Raw genomic sequence first — 21302 nt, forward strand, 5'->3', positions numbered from 1 at the left:
TACTTGGGCCATCTGCTGCTGGTTTCCAAGGCATATTAACAGGGAGCTGTATTGGAAGTAGGGGCTGGGACTCAAACATGGGCCTATGTGGGATGCCTGTCACAGGTGGCAGCTTTACCTCCTATGCGACAGTGCTGGTCCCAGTTGACTTTTACTTAAAAGTGAATATCAGGTAAGTTTGATTTTTAGAACTACATATTTTTTTAAAAAGTGTTTTGAGAAGCTTGGTGACACAGAGTAGTCCCATTTGATGGTTCACTCTTCACATGCCTGCGACAGCTGGGACTGGGCTAGACTGAAGCCAGGAGCTCAAAATTCAGTTCAAGTTTTCCAAGTGAGTGGCAGGGACCCAACTACTTGAGCTGTCTCCTGCTGCCGCCTAGTGTGTGCATTATCAGGAAGCTGGAATTGGGAGTGAAGCGAGGCCTTGATCCCAGGCCCTCTGATATGGGTTGCAGGTGCTGAACCAACAGCTTAATGGCTAGGCCAAACAACCTAGCCTAAATATGATTGATTGAAGGCAGTACACATCACTGGAGTCTGGCTGTGTTCTTGCCTGAATATAGTGATCATGGGGCCAGCGCTGTGGCATAGTGGGTAAAGCTGCCCCCTGCAGTGCTGGCATTCCCATATGGGAGCAAGTTCGAGTCCTGGCTGGTCCACTTCTGATCCAGCTCTCTGCTATGGCCTGGGAAAGCAGTGGAAGATAGCTCAACCCGGAAGAAGCTCCTGGCTTCTGGCTTCAGATCAACACAGCTCTAGCTGTTGTGGCCATTTGGGGAGAAAACCAGCAGATAGAAGACCTCTCTCTCTCTCTGCCTCTGCCTCTCTGTAACTCTGCCTTTCAAATAAATAAATAAATCTTTTTAAAAATTTAAAGAAAAGATAATGATCGTGAGTTGACTGCTCAGTGTCTGTCCCTGAGTTCATGCAGGAAACAGAATAATTCCAGAGGCTGGTTGAAGTGGACCGTTCCACAGCCAGCCCAGGTGGGAGCCCCTTCTAAGCTAACAGGTCACGTCTTTTTAGCTTTGAATGAAGAAGTCAGGAAGCTTCAGGGAGCTGCTCCTTACATAAAAGCTGCCTTCTAGTCCCAAAGGCAGGGTCTGGTTGCCAGAAAAAACAAATGACCGCCTGGCCCACGTGTCAGCTGCCCCTGCTGCTAGAGGGACGGCTTGTGCCTTCCCGTTCTCACCCCGTGTGTCCAGTTAACAGAATCCAAATCACCTGCAGCGTGCAGACCCTGAACTTCATCGCTTGCCACAGGGAAAGCCTGGAAGGAGGTGGGAATGGGCGCTGGATGACAGGGTCCAACACAGCATCACACCAATGGCAGGAACTTCCCTTTTCACACAGCTTGCCTGTTGTTGTACAGTCAGTTGTGGTTTTCTTATATTTAAATTTTACTTTATCTGAGAGGCAGAGAGAGGCCTCCATCGGCTCCTTCCCTCTACCAAATAACCAGAAACTGGGAATCCAGTCCAGGTACCAGAGCCATCACAAGCTGCCTCCTGTGCTGCACAGAGGCAGGAAGAAGAATCTGGAGCAGGGCTGAGATTCAAGCCAGGCCCTCCTGTACAGGGTGCAGCATGCTTCCCAAGCAGCAACTTGATCTCTGCACCCAATACCCACCCTTTACGGTCATTTTGGATGTTTCCCTCCTATGAACACTGTCAGGTCACCAAGATACAAGGCCAGTTTTACACATATGGAAAGGGCAAGAGGTTTGGCAACTTGCCCAGGTCAAAGAAGTGAGGAGGCATTTCAGCAGATCATATTGGCCCCTACACAGTGCTCTGCCCTCTGCACCACCCTGTCCTCTGTAGCACTTTTAACCAAGCAACATGGCACCAGGGGGCACTTTCCAGGGGACCCCAAACCAGAAGCGGCACCTTCAGGAGGGGTGGTTGTAGTATTTCTGGGGCCAGTGCACAGAAGGTTGCGTTCCTGGGACACGGTACTTTCACATTCAATAGGCTGTTCTCAACTAAGGAAATAAAATTATTAAAGAATTAGGCAACTTAAAAAAATACATTTATTTGAAAGGCAGAGTTACAGGGACAAAAGGACAAAAAGGTAGAGGGGGATCTTCCTTTTGTTGGTTCACTTCCCAAATGGTTACAATGGCCAGGGCTAGGCCAGGTCAAAGCATGGAGCCTGGAACTCTGTTCAGTTCTCCCATGTGGGTGGCAGGGGCCCAAGCCCTTATCTTCTACTGCTTTCCCAGGCCAATAACTGGAAGCTTGATTGGAAGTAGAGCCACCAGCACTCAAACTTGTGCTAATGTGGAATGCTGGCATTGTAGGCAGTTCAATGCCAGTCCAAGAATTGGGCAATTTTTGTAGGAATTTTTTTAAAAAGATTTCATTTATTTATTTGACAGGTAGAGTTATAGACAGAGAGAGAGACAGAGAGAAAAGTCTTCCTTCCATTGGTTCACTCCCCAAATGGCCACAATGGCTGGAGCTATGCCAATTCAAAGCCAGGAGCCAGGTGCTTCCTCCTGGTCTTCCATGCGGGTACAGGGGCCCAAGCACTTGGGCCATCCTCCACTGCCTTCCCGGGCCACAGAGGAGCAACCGGAACTAGAACTGGCGCCCATATGGGATTCTGGCACCACAGGCAAAGGATTAACCTAGTGTGCCACGGTGCAATCCCCTTTCATAGGAATTTTAAAGTATGATTTCAGCTCAGTGCGTTCCTTCTTCCACCCCCTCTTTTTTTTTTTACCCCCTCTTTTTTTTTTTTTTTTCTTAAGCAGATGAAAAACCCAGAGAACCGCCACCCCGTGAGTTCGCAGTACAGGATGCATTCTTACTACCCACCTCCTTCTTACCTGGGCCAGAGTGTTTCGCAGATCTTCACATTTGAGGACGGCCCATCGTACTCGGAAACCAAAGCAAGTGGTAGGTGTCTGGGTTTGGGGTGGACAGAAGCTGCGCATCAGTGGGGAGCTGTTGGGAAGTTTATAGCTGGCTGAAAGAAGCATCCTTTAAAGCCTGTAGTTATGGAATGACTTGGCTGACTTACTACTCTGTGGATACCTGGAGTGACAACAATAAGGTGAGAGGCTTCCATTCAAAAACTGAAAGTGCGTTTTCTAGAGGATCAAGGTGAAATGCAGGGTCATTTCTGATGCGGCTGAAGCCGCGTTATTTTTTGTGATGTGAGTTTCTGTATATGGAGGACTTGTTTCCTAAAGTTTCTCATTTTGAAACTGAAGATGTATTCATCTTTTGGGTAGAGGGAGAATACAATAACATAATAAACATTTTTTAATACAATGGATCTCAGAGTTTATGCAGTCACAGTGTAAATAACTCTGATATTATGGCTTTAAAATAAAAAATGACTGTTTAATGAACCAAAGCCCTTTGAAATACACAATTCCTCAACTTCAATTTTAACCTTCTCCCCAGCATTTACCGTGTGATGATAGGCATGACTGCTGTGTTTCTAGATCCTGTTTTTTAAATTCTTTACAGGTAGGCATCACCTTTTGATCTAGGAGAGTGAGGAGTATATACAACCACAGTAGAAGGTAGAAATCAAGGCAGGAAGAAGTGACTTGGAAGAGAAACTGATCTGCTAACACTTGGGCCTGCACTACATAAAGAGAAGTTTGTTTTCTAAACAAATTGTGTAGTGAACTGGGTTCTTTTTCTTTTTCTTTTCTTTTTTTTTTTTTTAAGATTTATTTGAAATGCAGAGTGAAAAAGAGAGAAACAGATTTTCCATTTGCTGTTTCATTCCCCCAAATTGCTGCAGCTGGGCCAGGCCAAAGCCAGGAGCCCAAAGCTCCATCTAGGATTCACACATGGGTGACAGTGGCCTTAGTAATTGGGCCATCTTTGCTGCTTTTCTATGTGCATTAGAAAGGACCTGGGTCAGAAATGGAGTAGCCAGGATGGGAACCTGTGCTCTGGTAGGGGATGCCAGTGTTGCAGGCCATGGCCTAACCCACTGCCCTACAATGCCACCCTGAACTAGTTTCTTTGTATAGGAAATGTTTAAAGGATGAGAATAAGGATCATGCTTTGATTTTCAAATTCAGAACAATAAACTAGTAAAAAGCTCTGAAAGTTATGCATTGTTCACTTTTATAAAATAAATAAAAGCTTCCATTAGTAAGGAATCTAGGAGTCAGAGGAACGTATCAGTTTGCCATAGATTGAAATATATATTGTTGGCTACACTTTCACTTTTATTAATAATCACCTCCTTTGGGAGTGGACACACACCTCTGTTTTATAAACATTCATGCTTTATGATAAATACCCATGTGATCTTTCTTACTACCTTTGATCCTATGTATTTTTCTGGATTATAAACTTCATAAGGAGAGAGCACATCTCCTATACCTTTTTATCTGCTGCTGTCCTATTGGTTGGTAGAGTCAATGAATGAATAAATGAATCCCAGATTATCTTTCACTTGAAAGGTCAGAATCCCAACTCGTGATTGTTACCCTGATGGAGCCAGGGCATGGACTGGGGATGAATCATTAGCAGACACATTTGCTCATTCAAAAAATTAGGAAAGAAGGCCATTTCTAGGGAGAAATTGCCTGAGCTTCTTACTCCAGGAATAATGGAATATTTTTAGAAGCACTGGCATTCTTGAGACGAAGATATAAATTCAGAGCAAGACTAAGACAAAAATATAAGAGAAAATTTATTAGAGCAGAGAGGAACAGATTTGGAGAGGAGCTGGAGGTGTTTAAATTTATGGCAGAAAAGGAAGCAACTCAGATGGAAAGAGGTTACAGTCCAGGAAAGAAAAGACCAGCTGTACCAGTGTTGATAGGAACAAAATCTGGGATGTCTTTAAACCTACTGGGCGATGTGTACATTTGAAATTGGGGTTCTAACTCATTCATAAATGATCAGGAGGCTCAAGCTCCAGAAATGAGGGAGTTAGACAGGTAGAACTACAGTGAACTCTCAGTTCTATTATAATAGGTAGTGAATATGAATTAATAGAAAATCCAAATCCTAGCTCATTTTTGGAAGAAATGTGACTTTATGACTTCTAATATGTGCCATGTTGCAGCTTCTGTGGTTCATGAAATGTTTAAGAAGACCCGGGGGCCTGTGCTGCGGCTCACTAGGCTAATCTTCCGCCTGCGGCGCTGGCACCCCAGGTTCTAGTCCCAGTTGGGGCCCGGATTCTGTCTCGGTTGCTCCTCTTCCAGGCCAGCTCTCTGCTGTGGCCCAGGGAAGGCAGTGGAGGATGGCCCAAGTGCTTGGGCCATGTACCCGCATGGGAGACCAGGAGGAAGCACTTGGCTCCTGGCTTCAGATTGGCGCAGTGCGCTGGCTGTAGCAGCCATTTGCGGGGGGGTGAACCAACAGAAGGAAGACCTTTGTCTCTGTCTCTCTCTCACTGTCTAATTCTGCCTGTCAAAAAAAAAAAAAAAAAAAAAAAAGACCTGGGAAAGGAGAGGGGAGATTGTGTTCAGGAACAAGGAGATGGCACCGGTCCCTTCTGGGGACATGAGAGCCTGAGTTTTATCATCAGCTTTGGCACAGAAGGGAGCATGTTAGGGTATAGGTGGGCCCTCTGGCAATAGGGCTGAGGCTAGGGCAGGATGAGGTGGATGGGGATGGGGACATCAGTATATTTGTTTTTGAGGAGTTGGCAAAGGCCAGCTGATAACCAGTTCCATTCAGTAGTTCTATCAAGGTAAGTTGACAGTTTTTGGGTTGCTTGCTTGCTTTCATGAGTAAGTTACGATTTCTTTTTTTTTTTTTTTAATATTTTATTTATTTATTTGAGAGGTAGAGTTACAGACAGTGAGAGGGAGAAACAGAGAGAAAGGTCTTCCGTCCTTTGGTTCACTCCCCAGTGGCCACACGGCTGGAGCTGCACCGATCTGAAGCCAGGAGCCAGCCTCTTCTTCCCGGTCTCCCTTATGGGTGCAGGGGCCCAAGGACTTGGGCATCTTCTGCTGCTTTCCCAGGCCAAAGCAGAGAGCTGGACTGGAAAAGAAGCAACTGGGACTAGAACCTGGTGCCCATATGGGATGCCGGCGCCACAGGCAGAGGATTAACCTACTATGCCACAGCGCCAGCCCCCCCCCCCTTTAAGATTTTATTTATTTATTTGAGAGGTAGAGTTACAGATAGTGAGAGGGAGAAACAGAGAGAAGGAGTTACGATTTCTAAAAAGCATGTCAGTTACTCTAAGTGGAGACTTCCAAACTGAAAAAGTTTTCAGAAGGTTTAATGTTTTATTCAGTCTCACTTACATATAAATTTGTTCATTAAATTCATGTTTCTCAGTTTCTGTAAAGATAATCTTGGCCTTATCATCTAAAGAACTGAGTCCAAATAGTTCACAGGGATGGTGGGTTTGGGTCCTGTAAGATGTTGTAAGCCATTGCAACACTTGGTGTTTATTTCTAGTGAAATGGGGAGCCATGGGAGGGTTTTGAGCAAAGTGGTGTGCCTGGTGATTTTTAAATAGCACTCTTATTATTTTAAGAACAGACTGTAGGGATGCAAAGGGAGAAGCAGGGAAATGAGTTTGACTAAGGCTATGGCTGTAATTCTGGCAAAAGAGGTTAGTGGCTTAGTCAGCATGCAGGCATGGTGGTGGTGACTAATGGTGAAAATTGGTTGTGTCTAGAAGATGGAACCAGCAAGATTTGCTGATGGATTTGGGATATGACAGAGAAAGAGAGAAGGGTTAAAGGATGACTGCACATTTTTTGAGCTGACCAAGTAGGAGATCAGAGTTTCCACTTACTGGGGGTAAAGAAGACCATGGGAAAATAAGGGTTTGTGAGAATTAGGAGATTAGTTTTGCATATGTAAAGTCTGAGATGTTTATGAGCCATCCTAGTGAACAGCCAAGTGGGAATTAGATATATGAATCTGAGGGGAAATATCCCTGCTAGAGATGGGAATTTGGAAGTTCATTGCATAGATTTTATTTGAAGATGGAGTGGGACGGAACTGCCAAGAGAAATGAATGTAGATGGAGAATAAAGACCAAGGACTGATCAGGCCTTGGGACCCTCCAGTGGTCAGAGCTCTAATAGACAGGGAGCAACAGGGATGCTCCCAGCAACAGGGAGCAATGATGAGCAGTCCATGAGAGAGGAGTGAAGCTGCAGGTGTGTGGCATCTTGGAAGCCAAGGACAACTATTTCAATAATTAGAGCCAAATAATACTGATGGGTTTAGTGATATAAGGGCTGGGGTTGACCATTGGTTGTTGACAGGAGGAAATGACCAATGACCTTGCTGAGTGGCCACTTGAATGGGGCAGTGGGAACCAGAGCCTGACTGTATTCAGGAGTGGGAGAGAGGGATTGGGCAGTGAGTATGGACAGCTCTTCCAGGAGCTTTGCTGTAAGACAGTACAGAAGCAGGGCAGGAACTGGAGAGGACGAGTTCAAGGAGGAGCAGTGCTCTTTTGTTACAGGGAGAGATGGCTTCTTAGGGCTCCATGTGCAGCAGTCCAGTAGGGGGAATTGTGCTGGCGCAGGGTGTGCGTGGGGGCACACTTGCCGTAGCTTTGACCCTGAGAAGCAGCACAGCTTGAGATCAGGGCTGCATCTCTAGAGCAGGGCTGTGTGGTGGTGTGAGTTTGTCCAGGAGAAGCGCCCAGGAAAGGAATGAGAGGAATCAGAGACCACCTTGCAGTTTGATAGACTTATTTTATGTCTGTTGAGTCTAATAGAAGTTAGGGCTTGTGGATTCTTGTCTTTTGTTTTCTAGTAATTTCTTTTTTTATTGAAGGAAAATCCACTTAACACAAAAATTAACCATTATAGTTTTAGTACACTTAAATTGCTGGGCAATTGTCCCTTTATCTAGTTCCTAACATTTTCATCACCCCACAAAATAACAACAAACCCATGCCCAATAAGTAGTCACTCCCCATTCTCTGTTCCCTGAGCCGTAATCCGCTGTGAGTTCTTCCACCTTGTAGCATGGATCAGTATGTTATTCCATTTAGTGGCTGAATAGTATTCCATGACATTTTGTTTATCCATTTATCAGTTTGTGTACATTTGGATTGTTTGTCTCTTTTGTCTATTGTGACAAAAGAATGCTATGACATTTGTGCACAAGTCTTTGAGTACCTGTTTTCAGTTCTTCTTTGCATAAATGTGGGGTGGAATGCTGGTCACTGGTAATTCTATATTTGGTGTTTTCAGGAGCACCAAGCTTTTCCGTGGTTGCTGTACTATGTCCACTCCCACCATGATGTATGAGGGTTGCAGTTCCTTCACATCCTTACCAATACTTGTTTTCTGTGTGTGTTTTCCCCACTATGGCTCTAGTGATTCTTTTTTTTTTTTTAATTTTTTTTTTTTTTTAGACAGGCAGAGTGGACAGTGAGAGAGAGAGACAGAGAGAAAGGTCTTCCTTTGCCGTTGGTTCACCCTCCAATGGCCACCGTGGCCGGCGCACTGCGGCCGGCACACCGCACTGGTCCGATGGCAGGAGCCAGGTACTTATCCTGGTCTCCCATGGGGTGCAGGGCCCAAGCACTTGGGCCATCCTCCACTGCACTCCCAGGCCACAGCAGAGAGCTGGCCTGGAAGAGGGGCAACCGGGACAGAATCCGGCGCCCCGACCGGGACTAGAACCCGGTGTGCCGGCGCCGCTAGGCGGAGGATTAGCCTAGTGAGCCTCGGCGCCGGGCCCCTAGTGATTCATTTTTATTGTATTTTATAAAATGTCACAGCAGGGTAGATTAGAAATTGAAAAAAGAAGAAGAAACAATGCAGATTCCTCCCCACAGAGAGAATTTGAAAATCACTGATCTGGTGCCCAAGTGGAGGGTTGGCTTGTGCAGCAGTGTAGTCAGTTCCTGGTAACAAGTGCAGTCTCTTTGGCATCCTGGAAATGATACCTCCTCCTCCCTTTGGGATGAACAAGCACACATGTCCATAGGTGGGTAGCTGTTGTATCTGTAAATAGGCATTGTTCTCTACAGGCTGGACTCTTTCTTTAAAAAATTATTTATTGATTTTACTTGTTTGAATGAGATACAAACAAGCATTTTCCATCTGCTGGCTCATTTCTCAATGTCCATAACAGCCAGGGATGGACTCTTGAGGATAAATCTTTGGTGTATAGCTGGTTAACACCTGTAAAACGATTTAGATTTAACATGGTACAGGTGAACATACCTAGATTGCTTTGTCTATTTATTTTGCAGTGTCAGTGTAAAAGTCAGAAATGGTGCCTCCTGTTTTGTTTTGTTTTTTCTTCCTTAGCTTCCTTTTGCGTCCATGGCAGCCTCCTGTGTATACCCGCAACCTTCCTTCATTCCAGCCTGTGTTCTTTCCAGGATAAAGGTGTGTGAGGTGCCTCTTATGAAAGCTGGGGTGTCTTGTATTATTTGTTTTAACATACATAGGGTGTCAGCAGCTTTTTGAGGCCAGGTGCAGAGGATCTACCTTTTACACAACAGCTGACCAAGACCAGAGGAAGGACTTCTCTAAGCTGAAGTCCTCACTTCCCTTCTGCGACGTTCCAGCAGCTCGCAGAGGCCTCTGTGCTGCCTGCCGGACATGACTTCTTCAATCTGATCAGCTTCAGGAAGTTTTTAGTCCGGTGTAACTGCAGATGCTTGGTTCACTGATTTCCTTTAAGCCCCTCCTCTGTGGTTTTCGTGACTACAGCATAGTAGAGAAACTTTCACCCCAGGGAAGGGTCTTGCTTAATATTGGCATGCTGGAGTTCGTCTTCCCATGGAAGACATCTGGCTGAGCCTCCCGGCGTGGCGTGTGAGAACACCAAGGTTCTGCGGGCAGCACCCTCAGATCTCCTTGCTCGTGACCCAGGATGCCAGAACTGCTGTTGGCCTGGAGATGAGGCCAGGTGTGGCTGTGGAGTGGGAGAGCATTCAGTGTTTAGGGTCTGAATGCATCCATGAGTCAATAGCTTGTCTAGCCTTGGGGATATCAGACGTGCCTCTGGGAGTCTCATGTTTGTTCCTCACCTATTAAAGGAGGGTGAAGATGCCGACTTTTTGGAGGCCATACCGATATTGTGAGGGTGAAACAGTGTCCAGCTTGTAAATTAGCTTAAAAACTCAGTAATATGTGGCAGCTTTCCCTGGGGATGTGCACCAAACTTAGGAAGGAAACTGGCTTTCAGGGACTCTGAAGGCCACTTTGTTGCATCTGTGTTCTGCCCTGAGCCTGTGCGGCAAGCCCACAGGAGAGACAAACACTGACACTTTCCTTTCCCTGCTTTAATGAAGGCTGAGGCCGGCGCCATGGCTCACTAGGCTAATCCTCCACCTTGAGGCGCCGGCACACCGGGTTCTAGTCCCGGTCGGGGCGCCGGATTCTGTCCTGGTTGCCCCTCTTCCAGGCCAGCTCTCTGCTGAGGCCAGGGAGTGCAGTGGAGGATGGCTCAAGTGCTTGGGCCCTGCACCCCATGGGAGACCAGGATAAGTACTTGGCTCCTGCCATCGGATCAGCGCGGTGCACCGGCCGTGGCGGCCATTGGAAGGTGAACCAATGGCAAAGGAAGACCTTTCTACCTTTCTCTCTGTCTCTCTCTCACTGTCCACTCTGCCTGTCAAAATAAATAAATAAATAAATAAAGGCTGAATGTATTCTCTGCAACAATTAGAAAATGTTGAGTTTAATTTCAACTGGGCACTTTAGGAAATGACTTTCCCACTTGCTAAATTTCAAGAGCACTCTGCTGGTAATCCTATTTTCCTTATGTACCCTTTCTGTCCTCAACTTTGGCTTTGAATAGAGAGGTAAATGGAGCAGTGTGTGGAAGGGGAGGGATTTCACCCCAAGGGAGGCAGTCTGGCTCGGGTCACTAGTTGTGGGCACACACTGAGATGCTTCCTTAATCTCTTAAAGCTTCCATCCCTCATCTGGAAAGTTGAAACAAATCAATGGCAGCTTTGTCTGTTTTTATGTGTGAATCATAAAAAGAATTATATAAAAGCATGACAGAGTTTAACAATTCTGCTGTTGTGATATGAAGACCTGAGGTATCTCAGTGAGATACCCGTAGGTGCCTGGCAGTGGGTTGTACACATGAATGTGATGATTATCACTAAGGAAGGCTTAGGTTTAGCACAAAAGAGGCCCTGTTTGGAATTAAGCATATGTGTACTATGATTCTTAAAATTAGCTAGATATCATGATCTGCTGAATGAGGAAATTAAAACCTACTGATTCTAAATGTGTAATATTCATTTACAAACAGTAGCTTTGAAGATTTTTAATATTTAGTTATTTGTATTTTTTAAAGATTTTTTTTTATTTGAGAGGGAGAGAAAGACTGAGATCGTCCATCCTGTGGTCCATTCCTCAAAATGGCCACAAGAGCCAAGGCTGGGCCAAGCTGGCACCAAAAGCCAGGAGCCAGAAGCTTCATCTGGGTCTCCCACATGGGTGGCAGGGGCCCAGACACTTTAGCCATCTTCTGCTGCTTTCCCAAGCACATTAGCAGAGAGCTAGAATGGAAGCACAGGAGCTAGAACTCAAGTGGTGCCCCTGATGAGGATTGCCAGTGTCAGAAGTGGAAGCTTAACCCACTATGCCACAGTACCGACTCTTGAAGATTTTTTTTAATCTATCACACATATAGTATGTTTGCTAAGTAAAGCACATTGGTGACTTACAGGGCATGCAAAGGAAGGAAAAAAACCCAAAAGGAGTAGCAGGTGAGGATGCTAAGGAGTAGCACTGAAAGCAGTTGACTTGCTGTTTGATGAGGACAAGCAGACTGCCCTGTTTCCTTCAAGCCTGTCTTCTCACAGGGGTGAGATTGAGAGCAGTCAGGCCCCGAATTTGTCAAACGCTGCTATTGCACATAGCCTCCACCAGGCTGCCGTTAGACATGGCTGGCACTTCCAGGGGGCCCCTAGGGAAGTGTGAAGACTAGCTCTCACTTCCTCAGGCCGCACCTGTGAAGATGAACTGCCTTCTCTGCAGCCCTTTATCAGGAGACATCAGGTGTGTCTCACACAAGGAAGCTTGGCTTTGTGTTCCCTCAGGCGCCTCACATGGCGCTGTGTTCTCAGGCAGAGCTCCCCAGTTTGTGGATGAAGAATAAAGAGAGGACAGGTCCTTTCTGCTGTACCTTGCCCACTTCAGGTTAGGCTTTCTGTACCACTCGGTGAAGAATATCAGACACGAGCACACATGGGATGCAACCCTCAGGCCGCAAACATCCTGGATTTAAAACATGTAGAATCTTCCCTTTGCAAAATTCAGAGATTAAAAACTAATTCTTGGCCAGCGCCGCGGCTCACTAGGCTAATCCTCCGCCTTGCGGCGCCGGCACACCAGGTTCTAGTCCCGGTCGGGGCGCCAGATTCTGTCCCAGTTGCCCCTCTTCCAGGCCAGCTCTCTGCTGTGGCCAGGGAGTGCAGTGGAGGATGGCCCAAGTGCTTGGGCCCTGCACCCCATGGGAGACCAGGAGAAGCACCTGGCTCCTGCCATCGGATCAGCGCGGTCCGCTGGCTGCAGCGCGCTGGCCGTAGCGCGCTGGCCGTGGCGGCCATTGGAGGGTGAACCAACGGCCAAGGAAGACCTTTCTCTCTGTCTCTCTCTCTCACTGTCCACTCTGCCTGTCCAAAAAAAAAAAAAAAAACTAATTCTTTTCTTCCAGGAAAAAAAAAAAAAAAACTGAGATAGACAAGGCTCTCATTTACTGGTTCACTACAAATGTCTGCAATGTCCAGAATTGTGGCAGGTGAAAGCTGGGAGCTGGGAAGTCAATCCAGGTCTTCTTGTGGGTGGCAGGGACCCAAGTACTTTAGCCATCATCTGCTGCCTTCCAGAGTTAGCGTTGGCAGGAAGCTGGAATCAGGAGCCAGAACTCCGATTCAGATCCAGGCACTTTGGATTTGGGATGCGAGTGTCTTAACAAACTAGGCCAAATGCCAGCCTGTGAGGATATACTTCTTTGCATGTGACCAGTTTGGGACTCAGAACTCGGTTCCGTGAGAGTTACATGGGGCTTCGTCAACAGTCACACTTAAAGAGAGGCAGACAGAAGGCTATGGCTTCTCTCTAAACCTCGTTGCTATTGTTTAAGAGGAAGTGCCAGCCTAAGAACTCAGATCCCTGGCTCACTTTTCTGGGTGTTCTTTCTGCTAGTGTATCATTTGCTTTTCTCTTACTTTTCCTTCCCTTACAAACACCTGTGTAGCTATTCTTTTTGTCTGTCAGACATTGTTCTGTGTACTTTATGGATATAACTTACTTAATTCTTCTAATAATATTATTATCCCCATCTCACAGATCAGAACACTGAGGCATGGGGCAGTGCCTGTGAGGGAGGGGAGAGAAGGTACTCTGGTTTCCCTGTGGCACTTGGAGGATCTGCAGCTCCATGATAGTGTAGTTGGTATAGGGCTGCTGTGGGCTATGGTCTGGCACTCATGTTGGGAATATTTCAAGAAATGATAGCTGTGGTTGGGGTTTTGAGAATGCACTTGGAAATGTTTTCTGGAACTAAGAAAATGGATGCGATAGTCCTTCTGCTGTAATGATTTAATTCTTGCTAAAATGCCTCCATCCAGGGATGTCTTCTTGTAGCACGCTGGCATCACAACCAAAAAACTTAAAAGCCTATCAAGTGTGATATCTCCAAGCTCAATACAAACATGAAGCACCTATATGACTTGATGAGCACAGTAAAATCACTTTTCTTTTAAAGTGTGGTTATATCTGAATTTCTGTTTAGCAAGAATGTCAATTGCATGTGTTCAGACATAATGAAGACAGGAATTATAAAATGAAATAACTACTTTTACTTTTGAAATTATGCAAATATAGACACATTCATCTACTTTTTAACTTTTTTCCTGTGGACATAATCTGTAAGTGCTCACATAAACTACTTGTTACATTATTTTTAAATCAGTGTGAATAAGAGACTTGCCAATTTTCCCTAGGAAGTTTTTAAGGATTGTATTATTTTACTCTCTGTCTAGACTGTCAATGGCTTATCATGCAATTGCTTTTTATATCTTTAACTTATTATTTAAAAACTATAAATCAGTGCACAGAACAATTATCCAGTTTTCATTTTGGATAAATATTATAGCCTAGAACAGAACATACACACACATACATATACACACACACGATCAGGTGGGGGAGAAACAGAGGGCTACAGAGAGCTTGCAACCTCTAGAAACCACTTCTTCAGTAATTCCTAAATTCCTGATGTAACCAGATTGCACATAATTGTTAGAAAATATTGCTTGCCTGTGTTTTCAATGCTCATGTTACCTCCCTGGGATTTAGATATCACAGTGAGTCCCCTACCTGCCTGCTGTGGTGGGACCCTTTTCTTTTGTGTGCATATCACACATCATGAAGTTTGTCTTGTCTAGTACTCGTTGAATAGGCATTTGTGTTTAAAATCATGGAGAACTCGTGTCCACATGGGCCTCACCCACATATGACAGTAGCCTCTTGGGTCACAGCATCCAACATCCTCACTCACAAGATTTCTTCCTCTAAATTTGACTCTAATCCACTGGGCCTCAGTGGTTGTCTTCAGGCATGATGTGGAGTAACTCAAGAGTTTATTTTCCCTGTGCTTGGTTCTTCAGAGGCACGGCCCAGGCCAAGTACAACTTGAATAACCTTCAGGAAAGCTGTGCTGTCCTTCTGTCGGCCGCTGTCTTTGAAAATTGCCTGCAGAGTTAGTGAGCAGGAACAGTTAAGATTTACAAACAATGATGAAGCTTGTCATGCATCTTTCACCATTCATCATCCGGGTGCCGTGCCTGGGCGGTGAAGTGTTCTTCATAAAAACCAGCTCAGTGTGAAATACACCTCGCTGCAATGTTTACTGCTCTGAAGCTCGTCAGCGGCCCTTTATAGTAAATCCAGACTGCGATGTGACATTACAGTATATCATTGCCCGGCGCGCTGGGGTTTACACTGGGAATGAGTGCAGTGCACACCAGATGAGGTGTCCAAATTGAGTTATGTCAGAATTGGGCTGTTATATGGGGATAGCTTTTGTTTTCTGAACACTGAAAGTTAGCTTTATATGTATTTATATTTATATATAGGCATATACTTCCCATCTTGCACATATACATAAGGTATACAGTGTGTGCTGAGGTCAGTTTTCAAATGACGTAAAAAATGGTGACCAGATTTTATGTACCTTACAAACTGTTGTCCATCGAAATTGCCACACATGGAAGCTTCAGGGAGACTACAGCAGGTCGTTATCCAATCATAAAAGTAGAGTTGATTTTGTTGTAGGTAAAGTGGTCACATTTACCATGCTTTCTTATACCCACAAGGACCCCCTCATCCTGGGAATACTGCGGTGTGCTGGACCACTGGTCCCTCTAGCTGGAAGGCAGAGAGACTGACTGCACATGTTGTTGAGTACCTTCCCTGTCTTGCTGAGCACGTGAACGCGTATGTGGAGGTCTCTGAAGTCAGTTGGTTATTTATTATTTTTTGAGTGGGTATCAAAATCCTACTGCTGCCTCTGTTATCTTGAAAGATGCTGCTTCAAAGAAGAGATTGATGGTGTTTTAGCTGAAATCTGCAAAATAAAAGAGCACACTGAATTTATTGCATGATCAGGTTTATTTACATTCACCCTAAAAGCGCTGATGTTAAAAATGAGCTCCATAAAAAAATAATATTCAAAGATAATAGCAGGCTCTGCAGGCCCATGATCATCTGTTTAACACACATATTTTCAAATTCTCTGTTAAGTGTAGCAGGGTTGTCAGAAGAACCATTTGGAGCTCTGTGTTGAATCCATAGTCTGCCTTTCACACCTGCATAAAGTCTAGGTTAGGGACTTTTGCCATTTTTAAATGCAGAGGTCAACATCGCCCTCCCAGCCATGCCCTGAGCTCTTTTTCTGGCTGTGCTTACTCCTAGTTGCAGTGTCTTTTTAATTGAGATGGGGATGCAGCCAGCATCTGGGCTTCCTGAAGCCTCATAGGAAGTAACTGCAGGTGTGTAGTGCTGGCCTCTAGAGGGTGATCGAGCAGCCATAAGCCTCCTGTTGGCTTTAGTGCCTGGGGAAGGAGAGAAGGACCCCAAATCAACCCAACCTAGCTCTTGCCCAACCCAACAGGTGAAATCATGTGGGCTCTGAAATAAAACACAGGCCATCAAGTTTAAATTTCAGATCACAAAAATAGTTTAATAGAAGCATGTTCTAGATGTTTTGTTATACTGAAAAATTACTTGTTGCTTCTGGAATGTAAACTTTATTTGTGATATCCTCTGTTTTTATCTGCATTTTAAATCTGGCAACATTGCACTTCATCCTTGTCTTCTCTGACCTGCCCTGGGGAGAAACTAATGGACAGAAGAGAGTAGTTCCTTTCCTGAGTGTGTTGACAGTTTTGAGAATTGTTTCATTTTTATTTCTTTTTTTTTTTTTAAAGAATTATTTTATGTACTTGAAAGAGTTACACAGAGAAGTAGAGTCAGAGAGAGAGAGGTCTTCCATTCCACTGGTTCACTCTCCAAATGACTGCAGTGGAGAGAGCCGAGCTGATCAGGAGCCAGGAGCTGTCCCCTAGACAGTGAGTCCCCTACCTGCCTGCTGTGGTGGGACCCTTTTCTTTTGTGTGCATATCACACATCATGAAGTTTGTCTTGTCTAGTACTCGTTGAATAGGCATTTGTGTTTAAAATCATGGAGAACTCGTGTCCACATGGGCCGCGCGGTCTCCCACGCGGGTGCAGGGTCCAAGGACTTGGGCCATCCTCTACTGCTTTCCCAGGCCATAGCAGAGAGCTGGATCAGAAGAAGAGCAGCTGGGACTAGAATTGGCGCCCATATGGATGCCGTTGCTACAGGCCGGGGCTTTAACCCACTGCGCCACAGCACCAGCCCCTCATTTTTATTTCTACAAGGATAGTGCAAGATGCAGTACTGATAATGCTTGGAATGTCTTCCTATTTTGTTTTGTTTTGTTTTTGTTGTTGCTTAAGATTTATTCATTTATTTATTTGAAAAGTAGAGCAACAGAGAGATCTGTTTTCCATCTGCTGGTTCACTCCCCAAGTGGCCTTAACAGCCAGGGCTGGGCCAGGCCAAAGCCAGGGGCCAGGAACTCCATTCTGGTCACCTACAGTTAGCTAAGCACTTTGGACATCTTCTGCTGCCTTCCCAGGTACATTAGTAGGGAGCTGGACTGGAAGCACAGTATCAGGGACTCGAACCAGCACACTGATATGGGATGCAGGTGTCACAAGCTGCAGCTTAACCCACTGTGCTACAACCCTGGCCCTGGCTTCCTATCTTGTTGAACAGCATAGCATGGGTTTCCTGGTGAACAGTTTCTGAATTGTGGCTCATCCTTGAATGTATTAATTGTTAACTCTTTTTCTGTTTGGGTAATTCATAGTTCCAGAAAGATCAAAAGAATAGATATATTAGTGAAATAGCAAACAAAAATTAACCAACTGCCCACACAGAGCTAAAATAGAAATTCATATTTTCTATTCATTTTGTGCAGTTGTCCTCTGTAGTTTTGCCATATGTAACAGTGACTCTTGAAGCTGTCCTGCAGAGCCAGTCTCTCAGGCCCTCTTCCCTAAATCCCCACCTGTCCCTATGTAAACTGATGATGGCCTAGTCGGTCAACAGAAGAAATGCACTGAGTAGCATGTGTGTGTCTGTGGGCCTGGCGTGATGCTGTAGGAGATGCATCATGGCAGAGGCCCTGGCAGAGGGGTGGCTGAGTGCCAACAGATTCTTTGGGGACATGTCCCTTCCCTTCCTGCCTACAGAACAGCTGTCTCTGAGCCCCTCAGGGTGGGAAATCTTGTTGCTGTGTGCCTGGCTATCTGGATCTTGTGTAAGACCTGGTTGAAGCCTTCTGCATAAACTTTAGGGAGGATTTCCTTATCAGTGTGGAGAAACCAGAATTCCAGTTAAACTCAGGGGAAATACACCAAATATGCAGCTTTTTCTTGGCATGTTTCACCTTGTTTCACTTACACGGCTGTAGAGGTAGGATGGAGCTTGATTTATTTGTTTATAACAGCCTTATTGAGATATAATTCACATATCATAAAATTCATCCTTTTAAAAGGCACAATTCAGTGGTTTTTAGTATATTGACAAGGCTGTGCAGTCACTGTCTAATTCTAGAACATTGCCAGCATCCTCGTATCCAGTAGCAGTCACTCTCCATCTCTCCCTCCCTCCCTGATGCTGGCAGCCACCAGTCTCCTTTCTGTCTCTATAGACAGACCAGTTTTTTGATATTTTATATAAATGGAATCTTAACCATGTGTGGCCTTTTGTTTCTGACTTCGTTGATGCAGCTTGATGTTTTCAAGGCTCACCTGTGTTGTAGTGTGGATCAGAACTGCACTCTTAAGTTTTGTGGTCAACTTGCCTAAAAGGAAGCTATGGCTTCCACAGTTTGGAGGGAAGGAGGGAAACAATTCAGTCTATAAAACTGCTGTCAGGATTTATGCCTCTAAATTTCTCTTTTAGAACATTTTTAACTTAATTTTTAAAGATTTATTTATTTATTTGAGAAACAGAGTCACAGAGAGAGGGAGAGACAGAGAGAAAGGCCTCCATTTTCTGGTTCACTCCCCCAAATGGCTCCAACAGCCGGAGCTGTGCCAATCAGGAGCCAGGAGCTTCTTCTGGATCTCCCTCGCAGGTGTAGGGGCCTGAGCACTTGGGCCATCCACCAGTGCTTTTCCAGGCCATAGCACAGAGCTGGATTGGGAGAGGAGCAGCTGGGACTCGAACCAGCACCTATATGGGATGCCAGCACTGCAGGGGCGACTTAACTTTCTATGCCACAGTCCTGGCCCCAATAACTTAATCTTTTTATTTACTTATTTGAGAGAATGACATAGAGTGCTCTTAGAACTTTTATGCACCAGTTCACTCCAAATGCTCAGAAGGACTGGGGTTAGGCCAGGATGAATCCAGGAGCTAGGGACTCAGTCTGGGTCTCCCATGTGTGTGTACTTCAGCCATCACTGCTGCCTCCCAGGATCTGTGCTAGCAGGAAACTGAAGTCAGGAGTCTGAAGCCAGGGATCACACCCGGGAACTTGGATATGTGATGTGGGCATTTAAACTGCTAGGCCAAATGCCTGCCCCTGAATGTCTGTTCTTAATGGAGTTGGTACAGCACAGGAGAAAGATGCTGAGATTTGTATGTAGAATGAATGGCATCTGTTTGCTGGTCTTAACTTCCTTGTGTCCTTCCTTCACCTGTGCTGTGCCCCTCTGGGTGAGGTCCCCAGAGCCAGGGTGGGTTTTCAGAGGTGGGGAGCTTAATAGTCAGACACACCCCACTTACCTGGAGCATTGTTTTTCCAGATTGTTGCTTTGCTTTTCCTACCCACCTCCTCACACACACAATGCACACATTTGGTTTCTTTTATTTTTTTCTACCTTGAATTTTAGGAAAAGAATTCCTGAATCTTTGCCATCTTAGCTAAAGGTACCCTTTGTGACTTCAAGCAATTTTTTTAAAGATTTTATTTATTTATTGGAGAGATAGAGTTACAGAGGGAGGGAGAGACAGAGAGAGGTCTTCCATCTGCTGGTTCACTCCCCAAATGGACACACCAGCCGGAGCTGTGCCAATCCGAAGCCAGGATCCAGGAGCTTCTTCCAGGTCTCCCACATGGATGCAGGGGCCCAAGCACTTGGGCCATCTTCCACTGTTTTCCCAGGCCATAGTAGAGAGCTGGATCAGAAGAGAAGCAGCCAGGACTTGAATCAGTGCCCATATGGGATGCCAGCGCCACAGGCAGAGGCTTAGACTACTATGCAACAGCGCCAGCTCTGACCTTAAGCAGTTTAACACTGATGTACTGCTATGCATGAGAGTCTTTGCCAGTTTTTCTGGCAAGTATGGCAGGGAATTTGGGCCTCTGCACAGGACCATGAATGACAGAGCAGTACATTATTACCAGATGGTGTCAGGAAGCAATGCACAGGCAGCCTCAGCATTCATGAACAGCATCTGTTATGGATCAGCCAAACGAGAAAAATCATCTCTTACTCTGTGAAGCAGTTGGCCATGGGTCGTCTTGTATAATCCCAACAGCAATTTTATTAATGGGGGATTTGTTGTTGTTGTTGTTTTTTTTAAACCTCCTCTGTCACCAACCATTTCAACAGCAGTGAAATGCCCTGCTGTTGTTTGATTCAGTGTCCACACTGTCTGACCTTAGCCCAGACCCTACATATAAAGGGCTTAGTCCCAGAAAACAGCCCCTGTGGGGCTGGCATTGTGGTTCAGAGGGCTGAGCTGCCACCTGCAATGCCAGTTCCATATGGGCACCAGTTTGTGTTCTGGCTGCTCCATTTTTGATTCCCTGCTAATACAGTGCAACCCACGTGGGAGACTCTGGTGGTGTTCCAGGCTTCTGGCCTTGGCCTGGCCCAGCTACGGCTGCTGTGGCCATCTGGGGAGTGAACCAGTGGATGGAAGATTTCTCTGTTTCTCTCTGTAACTTTTTTTTTTTTTTTTTTTTTTGACAGGCAGAGTGGACAGTGAGAGAGAGAGACAGAGAGAAAGGTCTTCCTTTGCCGTTGGTTCACCCTCCAATGGCCGCCGCGGCCGGCGCACCGCGCTGATCCGATGGCAGGAGCCAGGTGCTTCTCCTGGTCTCCCATGGGGTGCAGGGCCCAAGTACTTGGGCCATCCTCCATTGCACTCCCAGGCCACAGCTTCTCTCTGTAACTCTTTAAGATAAATAAATAAATCTTTAAAAAGAAAGAAACTGCCCCTGCATTAGACTCCGGCTGCAAATGGGTGGCTCGGATTATATTTGCACCTGGCCAACAACAGATTCAGGGGTTTATACAACCTTTCTTTATTCTAGATAATTGAGAAGAACAGTTCACAGAATTCAGAACATACTTTACTACTGATTTTGTATAAAGGTTATAACTGAGGAACAGCCAAATGGGAGCGCTGCGTATAGAGTAACGTATAGGGAGGGGTTCAGGGGTGGAGGCCCGAGCTTCCTTTCCCTGTGGAATTTCCAAGCTTCTGGTCAAGGCTGGGTTTTTCTGGTGTCCAGACCCCAGGCTGAAGTTATCTAGGGACCTTCCAAGAGGCACTTGGTAGAGCAAAAGAGACATCTGTTGCCCTTATCACCCAGGATATTCCAAGGGTTTTAGGAGCTGTATGCCAGGAACCAGGAACAAAAACCAGATAGCTTTCTATCATACCATAGGTAGGTAGAACAAAGAGTCATTAATCTTACTTTAGAAATGAGAAAATCTATGAATAGAAAAACTAGGTTACACACTGGGAGTGGAGCTGTACTGTGCTGTGCTGTGCTTTGAGTGTCCC

At 45.5% G+C, this 21302-nt stretch overlaps 1 protein-coding gene across 2 annotated transcripts in view; it reads left to right on the plus strand.

Moving 5' to 3' along the window:
* DMRT1 (doublesex and mab-3 related transcription factor 1) overlaps nt 1-21302 on the plus strand; it is a 116518-nt gene that overhangs the window by 65881 nt on the left and 29335 nt on the right. The window contains exon 4 of one of the 2 annotated variants that reach the window (XM_017341623.3): nt 2759-2906. In XM_017341623.3, the coding sequence (XP_017197112.1) occupies nt 2759-2906 (148 nt within the window). The remainder of the gene's footprint in view (nt 1-2758; nt 2907-21302) is intronic. The other variant, XM_002708188.4, reaches the window with a different exon arrangement.

This window comes from Oryctolagus cuniculus, chromosome 1 (assembly GCF_964237555.1).
Source record: "Oryctolagus cuniculus chromosome 1, mOryCun1.1, whole genome shotgun sequence".
NCBI classification, from domain to species: Eukaryota; Metazoa; Chordata; class Mammalia; order Lagomorpha; family Leporidae; genus Oryctolagus; species Oryctolagus cuniculus.